At 36.4% G+C, this 22,397-nt stretch overlaps 2 protein-coding genes across 2 annotated transcripts in view; one reads left to right on the plus strand and one right to left on the minus strand.

Annotated features, from left to right (window-relative positions):
* RMDN1 (regulator of microtubule dynamics 1) overlaps window positions 1-22,397 on the plus strand; it is a 37,676-nt gene that overhangs the window by 13,294 nt on the left and 1,985 nt on the right. Inside the window, exons 3-9 of the mRNA XM_084794190.1 lie at window positions 1,502-1,589; window positions 3,117-3,276; window positions 11,717-11,806; window positions 16,189-16,244; window positions 17,590-17,677; window positions 19,182-19,212; window positions 21,994-22,127. Coding sequence (XP_084650316.1) covers window positions 1,502-1,589; window positions 3,117-3,276; window positions 11,717-11,806; window positions 16,189-16,244; window positions 17,590-17,677; window positions 19,182-19,212; window positions 21,994-22,127 — 647 coding nt within the window. The remainder of the gene's footprint in view (window positions 1-1,501; window positions 1,590-3,116; window positions 3,277-11,716; window positions 11,807-16,188; window positions 16,245-17,589; window positions 17,678-19,181; window positions 19,213-21,993; window positions 22,128-22,397) is intronic.
* The window catches only part of WWP1 (WW domain containing E3 ubiquitin protein ligase 1), a 100,146-nt gene continuing 94,240 nt past the window's right edge, over window positions 16,492-22,397 (minus strand). The window contains exon 24 of the mRNA XM_084794043.1: window positions 16,492-16,573. Within this exon, the coding sequence (XP_084650169.1) occupies window positions 16,507-16,573 (67 nt within the window). The 3' untranslated portion in view covers window positions 16,492-16,506. The remainder of the gene's footprint in view (window positions 16,574-22,397) is intronic.

A 22,397-nucleotide genomic window follows, 5' to 3' on the forward strand; every position in this document is an offset into this window, starting at 1 on the left:
AAGCAAAGAAACACTAGAGCATCAGAATGGCCTGCCACATTTAAACTCGGTGGGCTAGGTTACTGTGTGCATACTACTCTCCTGCAGGTGGAAGCTCACTCACAAATGACTTGAACATGAGTTAGTCACAAGTGAGCAACCTAAATGTTCACCATGTATCGCTTCACCTGCCTTCTTTTCATACTTTTGAAACATTACTCTTCAAGAATGAACAAACCTACAGATAGTCAGTACTACTTAAGTAATATTTCCTAGTATTTCTAATAGTGTTTTGTGTACTTCTGAGAGACAGAACAATTGGAGTGAAACATTTGCCTGAGATCTAGCTGATGATGTTCCATTGGTCCTTGACTGCCACTATGCATATTTTCCAGTTATTAAGCCCTATATAAAGAAAACACCGAAGTATGAAAATTTTGGGTCCCTGAGCAAAATGTAAGCAGTATTTTGGTTTTATCCTGATGACTCTGATGTGATACAGTTCATTTTACAAGAAAAACTGAAAAGCCAACGTGACCTAGCAAATATTTCATACTATTGGCATTTCTTTGAAAAAATTGCACAAATGTTATGAACTGGAGTATATGCTTTTTAGGTCAAGTTTAAGATTTCCCTGTATATTTGTGTTTCTTATATCATCTCAAGGTAACTATATTGTCATAACTTAGGTTGAAAGTAATTTACTCTAAAAGCTTAGATTGTTTTATAGAATGTGGTGTCTATGTCAGCATCATAGCTTATTTTTAATTTTTTCAGGATAGTGCAGAATATTAAATAAGACAACAACCAATTTTCATGCTCCTACCTGAGTACCGGAGTGCCTGAGTGCCTGAGTACCTACATGAGTACCTGAGTACCTGAATGCCTGAGTGCCTGAGTACCTACATGAGTACCTGAGTACCTATGTGAGCCTGTAGTACTATAGCTGCATTTTTTCCATGTAGTTTTCAGGATTCTGATTTAGAAAAAGACATTACACATAATTTTTAAACCACATATAGAAAAATGTGTTACACTACAATATATAATAAAGAACTTGGAGCTAGATGGATTGAGAAAAAGAGAGAGTATATATAAATATTTAGAAGGGGGAATGTATTTGAACATTTACCCAAAGAAGACAGAAGAGAGCATCTGACACTCTGCAGCTATAGGTAGTTGTGAGGCAGAGATGCACTAGAAAGCAAACTCCAGCCTTAAGCACTGAGCAGTTGCTCCAGTTTCTATATTGTTATGTCCTAAAGTGCATGGCACTTAACAAATTAGAGCAGAAAGACTACGCAGGTTTCTGTGCCATAAATTCCTCATAATAATTCACCCTATTCATCAAATTTAGTCCTCTAAGTTTCAGTAGATTACTTCCTATAATTGCTTCATGGTTGCTGCTACAGTACTTTTATGTATATGGTTCAGAATTTCTGATTTAAAGATAGTTTCTTTGTCTGGTTATGTTAACATATATAAAAGTGATATTTTTATTTTCATTTTATGATTTTGGAAGTTGAGGAAATACTTGAGCAAGCAGACTACCTATATGAAAGTGGAGAAACGGAAAAGCTTTATCAGCTGCTTACACAGTACAGGGAAAGGTAAGCAATGAATGATTTGTCTTGGTTTGAGATTAACTCAGAAACTGTTGTTAATATCAAAATGGTTTGTGTTCTTAAAACTTTTGTATAACTTTTTTTCTTCCAAGTAGTATTTCTTAGAATTCAGTTTATAGTAAATCATCATTTAAAATAAATGACTGAGAAGTGCTATTTAAATGTCATTGATTTGTAAATATTGCTCTTATTCTACTGGAATGCTGAAGTATTTTTTCTATTTTGTTTTGCTTCATAAAAGTATTGCTAAATATATGTATTTTCTCATCCATATTTCTTGAAAAAAAGTAATTCCTAGTTGTTGTAAGATTTATATTAATTATTGGAGTTTAGGATGGTTCTATATAACACTACTGAATGGCAGTTGTGTTTAGAGAGAGTTCTCAAAGAAACACAAACACATCTGTCTTCTGCTTTTAGACTGCATGTTTTGTGTAGAATGTCAGTGTGTACTCTTTCAAAGGGTCGGCATGGAAACCTTAGCTCTGTAAGTCAAATAAGGCTAATGACATTTCCAGGTATTTACTTCATCCTCCTACTCTGGAAATATTCAAGCACTTTTTTTCGATTTTTATCCATAGTTTTGAAAGCCAGCCCTCCCGCCCCAATCCCATCAGCTTTAGTTGACACGTGTCTGTACAATCAGCCTTTACTTCATCAGTCTATCTTCATGAGTTGGCTGTTTTGGCACTTTACACTGCTTCTTTGAAAAGTACGCTGTGAGGTGTAATTATTCCTTGTAACAGAATAATAAGCATACTGCTGATACCTCTAGCTTCAACATTTTAAAGTGAATTGCTATTTTTGCTTAACAGAGGAAAAGATAAATTCTATTTAAACACATTTAATAAAAAGTAATTCAAGGTTCAAACATTTTTATCAATTGTGATTTTTATTTGTTGGCCATCTTTTGTTTTATATGATTGCCTTTAAATAACAGTTCTTCAAAGAGTCCACTGCCCTTGGTATATGCCATACAGCATCATAGCACTGAAATTTAGGATTTAATTTGAGATTGAATTATATTCAATCACTCATTCATATACAAGTAACTGACTAATACACACCTGTTGTCTGCCAGGTATATTTGGGGCAAAGGACTCGGCGTTTTCATTTTTATAGGGTTCTGATCCTGTCCATAAAGCTAATGTATTTTATGGTACTATCTGAGCCAGTTAGGAGTTATATGAAATACAGTGTTAATAAATCAAGCCTCATGTTACAAGCTGAGCTTGAGGGCAAGTGTTCAGAACTGCAGTGCAAAATTATGTTGTAAGGAAGTGAGTGTTTTAGATATTATATGCTGATAAGTTAATACTTGCAAATAATTTGTAAATTGTCAATAGATTTTAGCAAATAAGGGCTTTTATGAAGGAACATAATAGTATTGATAATGCCTCTTGTATCATTCCTGATACATTGTAATTAACCGGAAAGAGCTGTCATTAGTGTTGTGACTTTTAACAGTTTTTCAGTGTGAATAAGACGGTTTTATATCTTGTCTAAAATTAGTGAAGATGCAGAGCTACTGTGGCGGTTGGCACGAGCATCACGTGACATAGCACAGCTTGGTAAGACTTCTGAAGAGGAAAAAAAAGTTTTGGTGTATGAGGCCCTAGAATATGCAAAAAGAGCATTAGAGAAAAACAAGTCAAGCTTTGCTGCTCACAAGGTGAGTCATTTAATAAACATGTTGTTTGATGAAAACTACATTGGTCTCTACCTAATATCTGTAATTTAAGGAAGGGGAAAAAATGTTCCATTTTAAAGGATTAGAGACAGGATTTGAATTTGAATTGGTAACCTAACTCTGTTAGTATGCTTGATGAATTCCTTTTGTGAGTGCCTGTCTTTAAACAAATGGTATTAAACAAAAGTTACTAACCTTTATTTGTCATAGTAGAGCAAGCACTTGACATAGTCTGTTTAATGCTGAGCATGTTGGTATAAAGCTGTAATCTTGGCACTGGGCAAGCAAAGGCAGGAAAATGGAGAGTGCCAGGATAGCTTAGGCCACTTTGTGAGATCGTGTTTGAACTAACCCCAAAATGCCCTACCTTTCTGTGTTTCATTTTCTTTACTCTGTTTCTGGTGTACACGGCAGTGAGGAAATAGCTATTGCGAAAGTGGAAACCACTGTGATTTTCATTAACTAGCTGCTGCATCTCCTGACTGGTGTACAGCAGGTTTTCAGTAAGGCAGAGAGACTGGCAGTAAAATCATTGGTATCTTAGATTAGGACATTTTCTTTCTTTTAAGAATTAAATTTAAAGACAGTTTTTAAAAAAATACTTCTTTCATGTGTATGAGTGTTTAGCTTGTATATATGTATGTTTGTTTACCACATGCATGCCTGGTGCCCATGGGGGTCAGAAGAGGAAATTGGGTCCCTTAGAACTGGAGTTAAGGTTAGTTGTAAACCACCACATGGGTACTAGAAATAGACCCAAGTCCTCTGCAAGATGTATTCTTAACTGCTGAGCTATCTTTTCAGCCCCTTTTATATGAGTTTCTGTGTAAGCATTACTAATCATCTTGTTGGGACTATATTTCATTGATTGTAGATCAATTTGAGAAGTACTGTTATCTTGATAATAATTAAGTCTTATAGCCCAGTTTCCATTTATTTATATCCTTAATGTTTGCCAACAGTGTTTTGTGTTTTTAAAGTACATTTGCTGACTTAATTTGGTTAAATTTATTCTCAATTTTTAAAAAAAGATTTGTTTATTATGTATACAGTGCTTGCCTGCATGTATGCCTGCATGCCAGAAGAGGGTACCAGATCTCATTGTAGATGGTTGCCTGGGAATTGAACTCAGGAGCTTTGGAAGAACAGACAGTGCTCTTAACCCTTGAGCCATCTTTTCAGTCCTCTCAAATATTTTTAATCCTCTTAACGGTTTACTTGAAATATTTTTGGTTTCTTGCTGGTATATAGAAAAGTGACCATTTTTACATTTTGATTTTATGTCTTGCATTTGTTTGGAACTTATTTATTGGCTCTATTAGGTGTTTATTTCTTTCTTTATTTTTTAGGCGTTTATTACAGGTATCAGATTAGATGATATCATCTGTAAATTATGCTTTCTATTTTCTTTTCTCATTTGAATACTTTTAAACTACTGCCTCCCAATTTCCCTGGCTAGAATCTTACATATAGTGTTGAATAGTAGTGACCAAAATCAATATCTTTGTCTTACTTCAGGTTTTTGAGGGAAAGATACTATAGTCAGATAAGATCTTTTTCCTTTATGATCTGCATTTTAAATTGTGTATACATGCATGTGTCTGTATGTGGATTTGTTCCTGTGAGTGCAGGTATCTTAGTATCCTGGTCAGAGGCATTGGAGCCTCCTGGAGCTGTAGTGACAGGTAGGTGTAAGCCCCCAGATTAGGTGCTGAGAGTCCAGTGCTCAACTGCTGAGCCTTCTCTTGTAGCCCAGTCTTTATTCTTTTAAAAATTGACATTTATTGAAGTGATTATTTTTCCAAGTGTGTTGCGTATATCAGTAAATCTTATTAAGTTGGTATATATTATATAAAAAGGGTTCACTATGACATTTTCACAGGTACATATAAAATTATACTAACTATCCTCTTATTGCCACCTATTTTATTTTCGCCCATATCTCTAATTTACTCCCTTTTACTTGCTTTAGGGGGCTGCATAAAGACAGTTTCAGTGGACCCTGTGATTTGAGCACATTCTCCTCTTATACACTTCCTTTGTTCACATGAATCATTCCAAGATGGTTACAATCTGTAGAAAGTATAGTAATAGCCTAAAGCAAAGCCAACTTCCACTTCAACTCCAGCAACTTTGGGAGACTAGAAGAATGAGGATATTATAGTATATATTAAAGCACTTGTTGCCGGGGTAGGACTGAAGGAAAATAAAATGAGTAAGCCTAGTAATCTGTATAAGAGCAATGGAGAAATGATACAAAAGGAAATAACAAAAAAAGAGGTAAAGTGGTGTCAAGTCAAAAAGAAATACAGGGTGAATGGCTAATTGTGGTCCCTATTAGCATAACAGAGAGCATGCTGGTGGCCTGTAGGCTCTCTCTGACTGGAAGGTTCATGCTGACTGACATCCTAGTTCCTCTCAGCTCTTCTTACCCCAACCCCTACCCTAAACTACTCCAGTTCATGGGTTCCCTTCTCAGCTTCTCATTCCTATATAACCTTGCTCTCTTGGACCCTCCCTTCCACTCTCCCTTTTCCTCTCCTCTTTAACTTTCTTGCTTCCCCCATCCTCTCTTCTCATAGCCTGGTTCAGTCTATGAGCCATGCTCATGGTAGTAAGTACTTTTGCTGCTCTGGACTTTTCCAGATGCCATTGGCTATACTCTCCTTCATCTACAATAAAAACTTTCCCCTCAACCATACCTTGGAATGGTCATGTCCTCACTTTATGCAGGAAGCATGAATAGTGGAGTGAATAGAGACTTGCACGCTTACAACCTAAAACAGTCCCTGTGCCTAACAGGCTGAAGCGGGGAGATCTACCAGTCCAGGACGTGTGGGTCCTTTGGGAAATACTGTCTCCAGAGAGAAAAGGAGAAGGGATGAATGAGAATAAGAAAAAAATTAGATAGTATACAGTGTCTGTATCTATAGAGTCTTTCATGAGTACAGGTGCAGCCTGTGTAGTCCCTTGTGTGTGTGTGTGTAGGGGCAGAGTGTCCCTGATCACGTGTAAATGTCCAGGCTGCACACTGTCTCCGTATAGTCAGTCACATGTGCAAAAGCTCTATTCACTCATCTGCTTTATAATAGATGCGGAGTGTCTAGTGTAGTCTCTGGCATATGCACATGTGGAGGTTTTCTCTGTGCCAATAGTTCTCAACTTTCCTAATGCTGCTACCCTTTAATACAGTTTCTTGTATTGTGGTGACCCTCAAGAATAAATTGTTTCATTGCTACTTTATAACTGTAGTTTTACTACTGTTATGAATGGTAATATAAATATCTCATATGCAGGATGTCTGATATGCAACCTCCAAAGGTGTCACAAACCCATGGGTTGAGAACTGATGCTCAACAGTTACTTGACTGAATGCATGTGCATAATCTCAATGTTGTCATTTGTCTTAGTGTAGGTGCAGATCCTGTTTCTTCACTGTCTTGTTTTTCCTTCTCTGACTACTTGCCATGGAACATAGCCTTTGTAGTATGTTCTTTGGGTATTGGTGTTTGTATTATATGTACAACCACAAAGTGTAGTCTGTTGATTAGCCAGTTATTTAGGTTTTTTTTTTCTTTTTTTTTGGAGGAGAGGTTGGTTTTTTGTTTGTTTTTTGAGACAAGAGTTTCTCTGTGTACTAACTGTCCTGGACTCACTTTGTAGAACTGGATGGCCTCTCCTTTTTGAGTGCTGGGATTGCTGCCACCACGCTCACTTAGCCAGCTTTTTGTATGCATCACAACCAGAGTGTAGTATGCTGATTAGGCAGTGGGTCTTATAACTAGAGGTGTGTCTCAGTCTCTAGGTATTGGACAGGGTTCTAAGCAAATATTGCAGTAGTATGCCTTAGTACATAGTACCTTTAAGGACTTACCTCTGTCGTTTCTTCCAAGGACCTAGTGATTCTCACACCCAGTGTATGGCTCAGACCAGGTTTCCACTGGGTGAGGTTTTGCTCTGTAGCTAGAGGTGTGATGGTTGCCAAGACTCAGAATTTTTCCGTGACATTTGGCCTAGGTTTGCAGAGAGGCTAGTATAGGGAGGGCACAATGCATCTAGAGTCACTTCCCTGTCAACTCAGCATGGGGCTAGCATTTTTTTAAACATTAAATATTCAGGTGAACTAACTGTTTTATATGTGTTAAGTCTAATTGGTTTTCAATATTCAAATATGTTTCTAGGCTGGTTTCTTTCTTTTTTTTTTAAATCCTTTCTTGAACATGGAGTGTTGAAATAGCTGAATGATCCATTTTTCCTTTTCAGTGTCTTATTATTAGTTTTGTATATTCAAGCTTGAGCTATGTGTATTTTTCTATACTTGTTGCATCTACTTGGCTGTGTTTTTCATCTGTACATTTTTGGTCTTGTAGTCCATCTTGTCTGTTATCACTCTAGCCACTCCATCTCTTTCTAGGACTGTTCACATGGCGTACCACATATATGCGCTTAGCCTTCCTCCCATGTCTCTTTAGAATAATAGCTTACAGCAAAGAACTTCAGGCCAGATGTCAATTTCATTAATACATAGAGTTTGGTTCCTATGTATCTTTGATTACTTTGATTACATTTACTGTCACTTAGGTGTTAGACTTCCTAGCCTCTGCAACAAATGTGAGAAATAGGGTTGTACTGTTAATGTACCCAGTGAATGGTGTTTTGTTACATCAGCCAAGTCCCCTTAAAACAAGCACTCATGGTTGCTGATAAGAAATATGCCCTAGTACTATGATGACAGGCATGTACCTGTTATTCCACTAGCTCTTTCACAGTATTTTTACCTCAAAAACTTGTTTTTAGCTTCTTCTTCTTCTTCTTCTTCTTCTTCTTCTTATTATTATTATTATTATTATTATTATTATTATTATTATTATTTTATTTTATTTTTTTTGAGACAAGATTTCTCTGTGTAGCCTTGGCTGTCCTAGACTCACTTTGTAGACCAGGCTGGCCGCAAACTCACAGTGATTGCCTGCCTCTGCCTCCCAAGTGCTGGGATTAAAGGTGTGTACCACCATGCCCAGCCTTGAGCTCCTTTTTTATTATTGATATTTTGTATACTGAATCCTTATTCTCATATTTTTCTTATTTTGTTTTACAAATACTTTATTTTCAAATTATATGTATGAATCTTTGGCCTGTGTGTATTTCTGTGTCACATGTTGTATTACCCTGAGGAGGCCAGAACAGGGTACTAGATCTCCTAGAACTGGGGTTATAGACAGTTTTAAGCCCTTCTGTGGGTGCTGGGAACTGAACCTGGGTCCTCTGAAAGAGCACCATGTACTCTCTACTGCTGAGCCATCTCTCAGCCCCGTTTAGTTCCTATTTAAAAAAATAGATTCATCTAGTGTGCTCATGCATACACATGGCCATGCCACTGCCTGCCTGTGAAGGCAGTTTGTTTCTTTCTACCTTGTTGTTTTCAGAGACTGAAGTCAGGACATCAGGTACGATTGGTGGCCAGTGTCATTATTTGCCAAGCCATCTTGCTATTAACTTTAGTTCTTTTTTTGTTGTTGTTGTTTGTTTTGTTTTGTTTTGTTTTCCGAGACAAGGTTTCTCTGTGTAGCCTTGGCTGTGCTGGACTCGCTTTGTAGACCAGGCTGGCCTTGAACTCAGAGATCCACTTGCCTCTGCTTCCCAAGTGCTTGGATTAAAGGTGTGCACCATGATACCCGGCTTAACTTTAGTTCTTTACACATGGTCTTTATGTTCAAATATGAATAGTATATCCAAGAAACTTCTGTCTATGCCATGTGATGTTACTGTGGAGTTGTTAGATAGGGCCGTAATGATGTTGTGGTACATTTCTACTATACCTAGTTTGTTCAGAGTTCTTATCATGAGTGTTAAGTTTTTCTGTAGCTATTCAAATAGTCATGATTTCTGTATGTTGTTGTATTATATTACATGATAATTTATGTACATGGAGCGACCTTTCATCTCTGAGAGGAATCCTGCTTTGGCTACTGCCTGCTTGGTCACTTATTCATATTGTACATAATCTTTAATGTGCTGTTGGACTGATTGGTAGTATTTTCTTGGAGGACTTTTGCCACCTATTCACTAGAGATACTGCACTCTATAACTTTCATTGTTTTTCTTTGGTTTGATAATATCCATCCATTTGTGTCTTTAACAGAGAGACAAAAATAAAGTAATAATTACATTAATACATTAAGAAGTAATGGCTTTTCCTTTGGCAGTTCTGGTACTGGTTTATAAATCTAAATGCTTGAACTGATTACTTCTGTCTCCTCTAACCAAACAGGATGGATATTCTCCATGCCATGCTGCCTGGAACTGGGGGTGTCATACACTGGCAGCTTTCTCCCTCTGCCTTCTTTAGTACTTATTAGAATGCTAAAGCCTGGTGCTGTCATCTCATCACTTTATTTCCTTAGCTCATGTAAGGAATTTTTGGGTTCAAATTATTCAAATTGATATTTCTGTGAGGAAAGAAACCTCTAGGAGTGTTACTCTACTGCTTGCCCTTCCTCCTGTAAGTATTACTAAAATTACTCTTGGGCTCTCAAACATGGTTGAGTTACTCAGGAACAAGCTGGTGCTCTGGGTGTTTGCTTTTGGGGATGTTAGGCAGAACTAGAACAGCAGCTAGATTAGTTCTTCTTATAATTGAGGCAAAGCCGAATGGGGTGGCTTACAGCTGTAGCTCCAGCACTCCTATGGTGAAGTGGGAGGTGGAGGCAGGAGAATTTCCATAAAGCTGACAGCTGGTCAGCCTAGAGTAGGAGAACAGTGGAAAGAGAGATTATAGTCCCCAAAAGAAAGGAGAACCAACCCCCCAAAGTTGTCCTTTGGCCTCCATACTCATTCTGTGCCACACACAAGCCCCCTCACACACCCCTAGACATACAAAAATAACAACAGAAGTTTAAATGCAGACTCATTGCAGATAGTGGATATTTTAGAAATTAAAATGCATAGATATGGAAATAGAAGATACCAATTAACATTCCTTGCTAGTAGTATAAGCATTAAGCAATAGTCTTATAAATGCCAGGCTAATCAAGGAGAAAATGCTTAAGGACCACCATGTTTGTTTTGTGTATAAGTAATAAATACATAAGGGACTTTCTGGAAGTTGCAGAGATGGCTTAGGGGTTAGGCATTCCTGTGGGTCCTGCACAGCACCCAGGTCTAGTTTACAGTACATGGCAGCCAACAGCTTCCTATAACTCTGGTTCCAGAGAATTTGACAACCTGTCTGACCTCACATGGTAAACACACATGATACACAGACATACATGCAGACAAAACACTCACACACATAAAATAAATCCCTTTTTTAAAAAAGTATAGCGGATTGCACAAGATAGTGCAACACCCCAAGCCCCTCATAAGAGATTATTTTATTAGATAGCAGTGGTATGTGGGAGAAGACCAGAACACCAAGTTTAAAGTCCTGTGTAACCTTTCTAATGAACTGAATTTGTACAACCAGATAACATTGGAGACTAAGTGATAATAGTCTACAGTGTGTATACGTGTGCATTTTAAAATGTACCATCTTATTTTTAGTAAACCTGTCAGATCACAAAAGTTACTGTGGGAAGTAAGTTTAAATAAATTCATATCTTTTTATTGTGTATGTTAGGATTCTATAGAAATAGCACACACAGAGGGAATGAATATTTATAATACGAAACTGTTATTTGCACAGAATTTAAAGGCAGGTCCTTTTGATCCCCAAGAAAAACTAGCTTGATTTCACAGATATTTTTTTACTACAGACCTTTACCCCCCACCCTACCCTAAACCTGCTGGCTCTCCATAGCTCCTGAGTTTATGAAGTTTAAGTATTTTAGATATAGTCTTGGTAGAGAAACTCAGACTCTCAGTTTGGCTCCAACAGTGGCTATGAAAATGAGGTGTAGTTGGTAGTTGTGGCAATACAGGTGTCGAAAAAGAGATGCTCAGGTAAAATGAGTCATTCAGTTACAAACTGATCTAAATGTATACTCAGATGCTATTTCTCTATTATATGTCACAAATGTCTTAGTTTTCACCACTTTCTACCTTGTGTTATAGGTCTCTATAAGTGTGTTCTATCCTTTAGTTCCTAGAGGGACACATCTGTTTCTATTTGAATCTTTTGTTTTATTTTGTGTTTTTGTTTTGTTTTGTTTTCCAACAGGGTTTCCTGTGTAGCCCTGGCTGTCCTGGAACTCTCTTTCTAGACCAGGCTGGCCTTGAACTCACAGAGATCCGCCTGCCTCTGCCTCCTGAGTGCTGGAGATAAAGTCATGCGCCACCACGCCTGGTGTGTCTTTTGCTCTTAATTCATCATTATGCTCAGTAACATTTTGCTAAATGAGAGTAATGATTGAGGAGTACTCATATATGTAATAGATGGAATATGAAGAGCAGTATTCTCACCTTTTGTTTTTCCTAATTGTAGTGGTATGCAATCTGCATTAGTGATGTTGGAGATTATGAAGGCATCAAGGCTAAGATTGCAAATTCCTACATTATCAAGGAACATTTTGAGGTACTGATTTAAGTTCATGAATTTAAAACGCTCATATTTTTCTGAGTGGGTGTGTTTTAGTTACCAATTACTGTATATGGAGCATAAAACTTCTTGGAAGGCACAGGCATGAGATTGCTTGGGCTTAGGAGTTAGGGGCCCATCTGAGGAAACTGAACAAGACCTATCTTGTTTAAAAAACCACAAACCAAAGCCCCATGGGATAGAGCAATAATAGTTCATTATGTCTTCCGATTTTCTCAGTCAATTTAATGAATTAGTGCTTCTGCCTTACTTAGTACAGCTAAGGACATTATATGCTTTACTCAGTCAGGACTGGGAGGTTCAAGATGGCCTCTCATTTATTGTAGTTCCCTTTACTTGTCTTGTGCTTTAGTGGTCTAGCACAAGCTCCTCTACAGTATGGGAGATGGCCTTCAAGAGTAAATGTGTCAAAAGAAAAACTCTAGGTGCAAACTTATTCAAAGCATTTTTGGCACAATTGATGAGATCTGTTTGAATTAAAAACATTGCTATTTGTAGTGGTACATGCCTTTAATCTCAGTACTTGGAAGCAGAGATAGGTAAATATCGGTGAGTTCAAGGCTAGTTTGACCTACACAGAGAGTTCCAGGGCAACCAGGGCTACACAGAAAGACCCTATCTCAAAATAATAATAATAATAATAATAATAATAAATATATATATATATATATATATATATATATATATATATATATATATATATATATATGAGCCAGTTTCTGTGAAGAAGGTTTTGAATGCTAATGGTTAAAATATAACAGACTATACAATTGACACATCACTCTTAGTAGTAATAATTTTGTTTAGGACTATTGTGTATTTTACGGTGTTTCAATTTTCTCCCTAAAGTGAATTTACTTGTTTTTAGTAAACTTTGTTCAATGGTAAAAAATTACATTAAAATCTATACATTTCATATTCTAATTGCACACTATTTCATAATTCTCACACATAGAACAAAACTACCACAAAAATGTTCAGCATTTAAAAATCTTTTATTAGTGTAGATCATCTCAAAACTACACAGGAACAACAAACAGCACAGGTAGGAATGGGCTTTGCTACATACCAACTCTTCAGGAGCTTACAGCCAGACAGAAGTCCTAGTCTTTAGCTTATATAATTACTAGTGAAAAATAACATTGGACTAGCAATCAGGACACCTAACTTCTTAAACAAGTATCATTGCATTTTACAATTTGTTTAGATGTTTCATATTTTAATATATCTGAATTCAGATTGCACTACAAAGTTAGTGGTACCATGTAGAATGAATTGGAAGGTATATTCTTTATTTTTCTTTGATAATATGTGTGTTTTGCCTGTACATATGTGTACCACAGAATGCAGTACCTAGAGAGGTCAGAAGAGGGTGTCAGAACCCCTGGAACTGGAGTCACACATGGTTCTGAGCTGCCACATGCGTCCTGGGAACCAAACCTAGGTCCTCTGCAAGAGCAGTATGTGCTCTTATCTGCTGAGCTATCCCTCCGTCCTTTTTCAAGTGATATATAAAATGACTATGTGCCATATTGATTTTTTATTTGGTTGCTTATATTCTTATTTATTTATTTAAGGCATGGTCTTAAATAAATAAACTGTGTAACCTAGACTAGCCTCAAATCCATGGTCTTCCTAAATCAGCCTTACAGTTTCTGGGATTTTAGGCATATACCACCACACATGGCAATATACTGGTTTTGGTACCTTGGATTCAGTAAAATACAGTACTATTACTTTGTATTTCATGATATACAAGTATGTAACACAAGGGACTCCTCCCTCTGGAGTCCCTTCCCCTCCCCATGGTGCTGTGGAGCTATTTACGGCCACTACCCCACTTTTAAGTGTGTAACATGAGTTTCAAGATGAGTAATGAAAAAAATGCAGAAAACATTTTAGTGAGTATTTTTCAGGTTTTAAAGAAAGAGCAAAGATGTCTATGTGTGATTCGGTGCTGTAAAGCATTTATAGTGCTTCATAGAAGCTTTCAAATATGTTTAAATATGCTAAATATGACTGTACTTAGTATTTACATATAGAATGATAGTTTATTTCCATTATTGTAAGAAATTAACATCTTTGAGTTAATTTTGGATGACAAACTAATGACAGAAAGGACTGTGAAGGTCTGTATTTGAAAGCAGCCTTTATCAAGCTCTGCAGTAAGAAACGGTTAGGTATGCAAATCACTTGGGAGAGCGCTTGGTTACCATGCACAGAACCCTGGCTTTACTTCCCACCACAGCGTAAAAAGCTGTGGGAAAGCCTGTGATGCCAGCACCTCAGAAGTGGAGACCAGAGGACCAGAAGTTCAGGGTCATCCTCTACTACAGTAAACCTGAGGCCAGCATTGACTATGTGAGACCAACCAAACAAACACAATTGAAAAAGAAAGTAAATTCATGCTAGAAATGGTAGTAAAACTGCAATCTCACAATTTGGGGCTACAAAGTGAGACTTTTGTCCTAGACTAATTAATTAAATACTTTTTCTGTTAAGCATACTGGTGTATTCAAGCAGTAAAAGTTAGGTCTGTATTGACTCTTGCTCATAATGAACAGACAGTTTCCACCAAGACATACCTGGCTAGCCTTATTCTTGTTATTGTCTCTACCACAGCCATCAAGTCTTAGTACCTCTTACCACATTATGAAAAGTGAAAACAGATTGTAACAGAAAACACTGCTGCTAAACACATTTTGTGGCTTATTTCATTCTCACCTTTATACTATAGGACATTTTCACCTTTGTCTTATTTGTTCCATTGTAGATCAAACTCAGAGTCTCCAACATGCCAATTAAATGCTCTATAACTAAACTATACTCCAAGTCAATTTTCTATAAAAGCAAAAACTTAGCTCCAGCAAGAATACAGAATTTGCTAAGGTTAACAAGGTAAAAGTCATTGAGCTCTGATTTGACTCCCAACAGTCTGTCTACATAGTGAGTCATGGTCTTAAACAATACAGATATTTGAAATTTTGTTAACACATCACCAGACATATATAAGTTATATATAAATATATATCACTATATGTGGGCTTAAATTAGGTTTAAATTAAAAAAATATTTAATCAGAATAAACATTAATCTGTGAGAGTTCCTTAGTGTTACTCAACAAACTAGCAGATAGGAGTATTAACTCCTTTAGAGTTATTCTATAATATGTGCTTTATAATAATTGATGTAGTAAATAGAAAGGTTATTATGTATGCTAACTTCTGTGAATGAATACAATTTTTACTTTTCCTTTGACATACATGGGAAAGTTTTTTTGTGGGGGAGAGAATAATAGGAAGACTTTTTTCAATATTCATTTAAAATTTGACAAAAGGGACTTATCTTTCCTTTTATCTTGAAGAAACAGTGAAAACTGTACTTTATTAAACTATTTTCAGAATTAGATTAATTTGCATATTTTATGGGTTTTCTCACCTCCTATATAAATTTCTGAAACTTGTAAAATATATCTTTAAGTCTTCAATAGTAAAATAACTTGGGACAAATATAAGCAATTAAGAATATGGGAACCCTGGCTGCTCTTTGGGAGGACCCAGGTTCAATTTCTAGCACCCAAACGGCAACTCACAACTGTCTACAACTCTAGTTTCAGGAGACCTGACATCCTCACACAGACATACATGCAGACGAAACACCAATGCTCATAAAAATAATATAAAGAAATATTTTTTAAAAGGATATGGGGCTGAGGAGATGGCTGTCTCTAAAACACTTGCTATGCAAGCATGAGGACCTGAGTTTAGTTGTCAAGATCCATGTAAAATGTTAGGTATGGAGGGTACAGTTGTAATTCTAACAAGGGCTAAGGGAAAGGCAGTAGGATGGAGGGGCTTTCGGGCCAGCTGGTCTAGCTAGGCTTTGAGCTCCAGGTCTGGTAAAAGACCCTGTCTTTGAAAACAAGGTGGAAAATGATTGGGGAGACATCTAACTTTAACCTCTCACCTAAATACTTACAAACACATGGGGTCCAGGCAGAAGAGAGGGAAAGTATATCTTGAGGAAAAAGGCTGTTATTGATTATAACGCAGTCTTGGAGCTTGAGAGATGGCTTGGTGGTTGAGTGCAGAGACTGCTCTCCTAGAAGACCAATCCCAGCACCCACATTAGGAGCTCACAACTGCCTGTAGTTCCAGCTCCAAATGATCTAGCACCCTCTTCTAGCCTCCATGGGTACCTGCACATATATGACATTACACACACACAACACACACACACACACACACACACACACACACACACACACACACACACTCCACATCTTTAAAATGACGGTATAATATTCTTTTTTAATTCACTGCTTTCTTTGGTGTTTAGATTTTCTTATTTCTTAACAGAAAGCAATTGAGCTGAACCCTAAAGATGCTACATCAATTCACCTAATGGGTATTTGGTAAGAAAATTTCACCAATGTTTCTGTCCTATTTAGTGTGATTTTATTTCATAGTATGTGTAAGCATGTTAATTTATAATTTACATGAAAGCAAAAATAAAGCATTAAAAAATATTTAACAGAGTTGAGTATATTAAATCACTAAATAGCATTTGTGTATGTATTGCTAGAGCATAATAAAAATAGCCAGGCATGGTGATACATGCCTGTAATGCAGCACTTAGATAACGGCAGGAAGATCAGGAGTTCAAGTTTATCTTCATCAGCGTAGTGGGTTTAAGGCAGCATGGTTCACATGAGACCCTGCTTCAAAACCCTCTTTTTCACCACTACAAAAATAAAAGAGCCCAAGAAAACTAAAAAGACTTTTAAGATTCTTTTGTAGACATTTTTATTTCCTTTCTTAGGAAAGACCTCATTTACTATGCTAAGTAAAACTGCAGTAGTAGTAGGTTGCCACAGGAAGTTGTTGTTTCTTCAAGATATATCAGACTGAGATTTGATTAATCTGGAAAATTATGTAATCTTTCTTCAAGTTTCAATGTGATCTTGTGTCCAATATGAGTAACTATTTTTGCTGGCATGAGGGCATACAAATGTTTTAAGTATTTGCTAGTATAAAAGTCTATCAAAAGAAATAATACAAGTTTTCAGAATAAGCTACCCACTGAAGATTAATAATTACCAAAGGACAACCACTTAATCAGTAAGCAAACATGTGATACAATCTATGCTTCAAGGGGCTCAGCACCTAGTCAAAGATCCCAAATGGTTTTTTCTTACTTCAGAAAGTTGTAAATATTTTTACATGTTTATCATCTACTTCACCCTTTTTAAAATAGGCAAAATTTACTGGCTGTTATTGTTATTCATGCATAGTTCATTTAAGTTTTATCACTAAAACAAATTCTGAATTTTCTTATGTCAAAACTAGTAGTAAACCAGATATTAGCCACTCAACAGCAAAGATAAGGCAGAAGGACTACAAGTTCATGGCTAGCCTGGGGTACAAATAACATAACTCAGTCTCAAAAAAACTTCAAGCAATTGTAATACTGATCCTGTATCACTTAGTTGTTCTAAGAGACAAAGAAGGAACTGTCATACTGGCCTGTACCTGGCATAAAATGACCACTACTGTTTACATTTAGTCATAAAGTGAACACAGCTCCTGAATCAGCTCAGTTTATATTTCATTCAATGTGTATACTAACTGTGTATCATATCAAGGTTAAATTATTTAAAAATATATAGTAGATTCCTTATACAATGTCTATTAAGATGTTCAGTTTTCTTAGTAAAAAAGGTACAATTTGGATGTATAATGTCATCTGTTCCCTTGTAGGTGCTATACATTTGCTGAAATGCCTTGGTATCAAAGAAGAATTGCTAAAGTGCTGTTTGCAAATCCTCCTAGTTCCACTTATGAGGAGGTAGTATGATGCCCTTTCTTAACTTAGTACTGATTTCTTAACTACAGTACCATTCTGCAGTGTCCACAGATATGGAGATCTGATTCTGTGAGGGACTTGAGCGAGTTTTAATGATCCAATTCAACAATATCACAAAGGCTTAATACTTACAGTCCAGGACTGGTGAGTGTTTTTTTTCTTGTTGTTTAGGTGAGTGGCTGACAATTCTGGTCTATTGTGAGCTAAAGTAGCTTATGGCTAAAATAGACCACATAGAAGCCAAAAAACAGAATAAGAATATAGTGATTATTACTCATAGAGTTTTATGTATATATTGAAAACATTTGGAGGAAGAACATGTAAGGATTAAGAAAAAAGCCTTGAGTGTGAAAGGCTCTTCATATTTTAACGGATGTTTTCTTTTCCTATAAAAGTAAAATTTTAAAAGAATTGTATATAAGCTTTAAAGCCCACACACTCTTTGGGTGCTGGGGTTTGAACCATGGTCTTACCCCCTGAACTCCCTTCCTAGATTACTGGATAAAAGTGTTGAGTTTATTTATTTGTTTATTTATATTATATTTTATTTATTTATTTTTTATATTTTATTAATTTATTCATATTACATCTCAGTAGTTATCCCACCCTTATATCCTCCCATTCCTCCCTCCCTCCCATTTTCCCCTTACTCCCCTCCACTGTGACTGTGCCTGAGGGGGACCTCCTACCCCTGTATATGCTCATAGGGTATCAAGTCTCTTCTTGGTAGCCTGCTATCCTTCCTCTGAGTGCCACCAGGTCTCCCCATCCAGGGGATGTGGTCAGATATGGGGCACCAGAGTTCCTATGAAAGTCAGACCCCACTTTCCATTCAGTAAACTTCAAACCCCTACCCAGATCTAGCCAATGGACAGGACATTCTCCACAGTTGAGTGGAGAGTGTTGAGTTTATTTAGTCACCTAACTTTCAAAATGTAAGGAAGCTGGTAACTTAAAAAAAAAAAATCACCCTAGTACTTTCCTCTCATAGTAAGGAGTATTTGTTGTTGTTTGCCCCTGGGAACTCATGATATACAATTGGATATTCACAGACCTGATTTATTTCCATTCCCAGGCAAAACCAAACCAACACACACACACACCCCTCACAAAGTATAAACAGTATATTAATGAATTCACCATTTAATTATATGTAGCTTGTCTTATAAGTGGCTGTCATGGCTTGAAGGTAATAGCTGAATTATACATGATCAATTTAACTCTGTGCCAGGTTAGTTTGGTACAAATTCTGAGTAGCATCCAGATATTACTAGAAGTAGTTTGCATTATTAAAATCCTAGTCTTCGATGATTTAATAGTGTTATATTCGGCCTATGCTCCTTTTCCTGTTGACCTTGTTTTATAATCATTTACTTTCTGCCATCTTTAATAGTAAGAATATGTCTTAAAGAAATATAAGGTTTTTTTTTAAAGTTACTGAGTCTAATTCTTTCCATTTTATTTGTACTCTTTGTATTCTTAACAGGCCTTGAGGTACTTTCACAGAGCAGAACAAGGTGAAACACTTTTACTTCAGATATAACATAATAGTGTCTAAATGCTGATTGTCATAAAACATTTTAAATTGATTAATATATGTTTGCTGTATCTTTCACACTGGATAATGTAAAACAAATTTATATTTAAAAAATTATGAGTATGTGTGTTCCACCTGCATGTTATTTTTGGTCTCTGAGGAGACCAGAAGGAGGTATCCCCTTGGGACTGGAGTTAACAGTTGTGAACTGCCATGCTGGTGCTGGGACTTGAACCCAGATCCACTGGAAGAGAAGACAGTAATCTTAAGTACTAAGTCCTCTCTCCAGCCTCAAATTTCAACTTATTTTTTATGAGCATCCATTCTTTCTCTAATTATTATTTTTTAAAAATGGGGATTGCACTTAATTCAGAGTTCCAATTCTGGAATGTTCCCTTCATTTAATGTAATTTCTTATGAGGAGGCTCTGACAAATTGTCTAACTGGATATTTTATAGTTAATTAGAAGTACCTAAATGAAGACTATTTAAACCAGGTTAATTATTAGTGTATTGCAGAATATTGTATTCCATGTGAAAGAGTTTGATGTTTTCCTTATTTTGATTAAAAAATGGCTACTCCTATAACACTGTTGATTGCCTGTCCTATATATTTCCCCCCTTTTAACAAAAATGCTGGCATTGGGGTTGTAATTCAATGGCACAAGGCTTTGCTGACATGCACAAGGCCCTCAGTTTAGTCCCAAGAACTAGAACAATAATAGTGAGACATGTCTGTGACTAACTGTACCATAAAAGCCACTCCAAATACTTTTAATTTTAATTTTTTGATAGTTCTCACTATATAGCTCAAGTTGGCCTCAAAGTATGGATCCTCCTGCTTCAACTTCCAAACACTGAAATTATAGGCATGCGACACATGCACAATTCCTTATATCAGAAAACTAAGACATATTCTTTGTTGAATCCCATTTACATAAATTTAAGCAATTTAGTGATAATTTAAACAACTTTAAAGAACTTTTTGAATGTTAAATATCTCTGTAATTTGGTTTTGTTCACTGCTTCCTTTTATCGATATTTTTCCTGGTCACATTATTTTACATATCATGAATATGAATCTAAGAATGAGATCAAAGGGGTTTAAAACTATAATTATAAAGCAAAAATATGACCTTAAAACACTTAACAGTTGGCGGCTTTGAATAAAGCTGTAACTGCTCATAGGGTTAAGTCCTTGGTGATTGCACTCACACGCAGACTTTATATGAGCAATAACTTTCTCTGAGTTAAAGGTTGCCAGGCTCTAGTCCAGAAGTCTTTCTCATGTTTTGTGTCACTCACACCTCCAATACCAGCCTCCTTATTCTGATGTTTGTGTAAGGCTGTGTGTATGGGTACATTGGACTTTTTCCCCCTTTTGGGTCATGACTACATTTCCATTGCGTCACATAAAGTAGTTGGCCTACTTCTTGGATGAGGAAGTAGATACATAAATCAGCGTACTTAACCATAAAATGATTAAATCAAAGAAACGAAATGATCTTGAGTTTTAAACAAATGCAGTTAATCATAAATTGTATCCAAGAAAAAATAGGCTTTATTCTAGAGCCTGGTATATGCTAGGCATGTGTTTTATTTCTAAGACCCATTCCAGGCCTCAGCAAGCATGCCTGGGATACAGAAAGGCTCGGATTATTAGAAAGAAACTGAAGACTCAGTGAAATCAGAACTGAGTGTAGCAGTGCATGTCTGTGGTTACCAGCACTCAGGAGGCTGGGGCACTGTGCCACTGAGTTACACTGAATTAGTAAGTTCCAGGCTCACTTGGACTGCACAGAACTGTGTCTCTCCAAAGTAAGTTAGAGAATTCTTTATACTTCACTCGCAGGCTTCTTAGAAAATTATTTTTTATTTAACATGTAATTGTACATGTTTATGGAGCACTGGTAATTCAGTACATTCATTTAAGATATAATTATCAAATCAAAGTAGTTCTCTCTATCTCTTGCATTTATCATATTTATTTTGGGAAGTACTGAAGTCTTGTAAGTCTTCTAAAAATACATAGTAAACTGTTATAAACATTTCCCTACTGTGCTGTATTCTGTGACACCCACCCATCTAACCTTCCTGTGTCCTCCCCTTCCCAGCTTCTGATTACCACTATTCTACTCTCACATGCCTAGCTTTGTGTGTACTTCTCCCTCAATCAAGAAGATTCTGTTCTCTCTTAAAACCCGGCTCATCCTCCAAGATACTTAACTCTCAATTAGTTGTTTTCTTATGTGGCTTCTTGTAGCACTCTGGAGTTTCTATGTGGTAAAGCATTAGTTGCATTTATGTTTCTCTCTGTGCCTATGTATAGAAGATATTTAGCAAATGTTGATGAATTTGTGTTAGCCATGATTTCATCCATGCATTCCCTCACTCACTGAACAGATGTACTAAGTATATGTTATTTCTCCTACATTGTTCTAGGCAATTGGGATACAGTAATGACGGGGGGTTTAAAAAGAAAACAGCTCATGTTTTATCAGCATGAAGATACTTTAAAGTGAGACCATGGTATAATAATGTACACAGCCCATAAGTACATTCAATATATCATAATTATCTTAGGTTTTTTTTTTTCTGAGATAAGGTTGGAGAGAGAGAAAAAGAGAGAGGAGAGAGAATTGCATTAGCCTGATGATTTTTTAACCATAGAATTTTATTAAAATTTAGACAAAACATTAAATCTATAAAAATAAAAACACTATTTCTTTGGAGCTGATTTTTTTTCTCCTTCTTATATACAGTAGATCCAAACTTCTACAGCAAAAACTTGCTGCTTTTAGGAAAGACATACTTGAAGCTAAACAACAAAAAGCTTGCTGCTTTCTGGCTGGCAAAAGCCAAAGGTTACCCATCACACACAGAAGAAGATAAACAGGTAAAATATCTGTAATAAAGTAAGGCAGGTAGGCTTTCATTGAGGCATTAGTAAATAAATGAACTGTGGAAAGCTCGAGGGCTCGTTTGTATATGAACCTTTATATTTTAAAGTGAGAACTTCTTAGTTACTGTCACCAAATGTTATAAGTTGCTTGCTGCAGTGTAAAGCTGATGTACATCTATAATGTACATCTGATTGGATGTGGTTGCTACAACACAAGCAGCTCAGGCATAGATGCTTACCTAACATGCACAAGGATGTGGTTCA

The sequence above is a fragment of the Acomys minous genome (assembly GCF_964271855.1).
Source record: "Acomys minous genome assembly, chromosome: 1".
NCBI lineage: Eukaryota > Metazoa > Chordata > Mammalia > Rodentia > Muridae > Acomys > Acomys minous.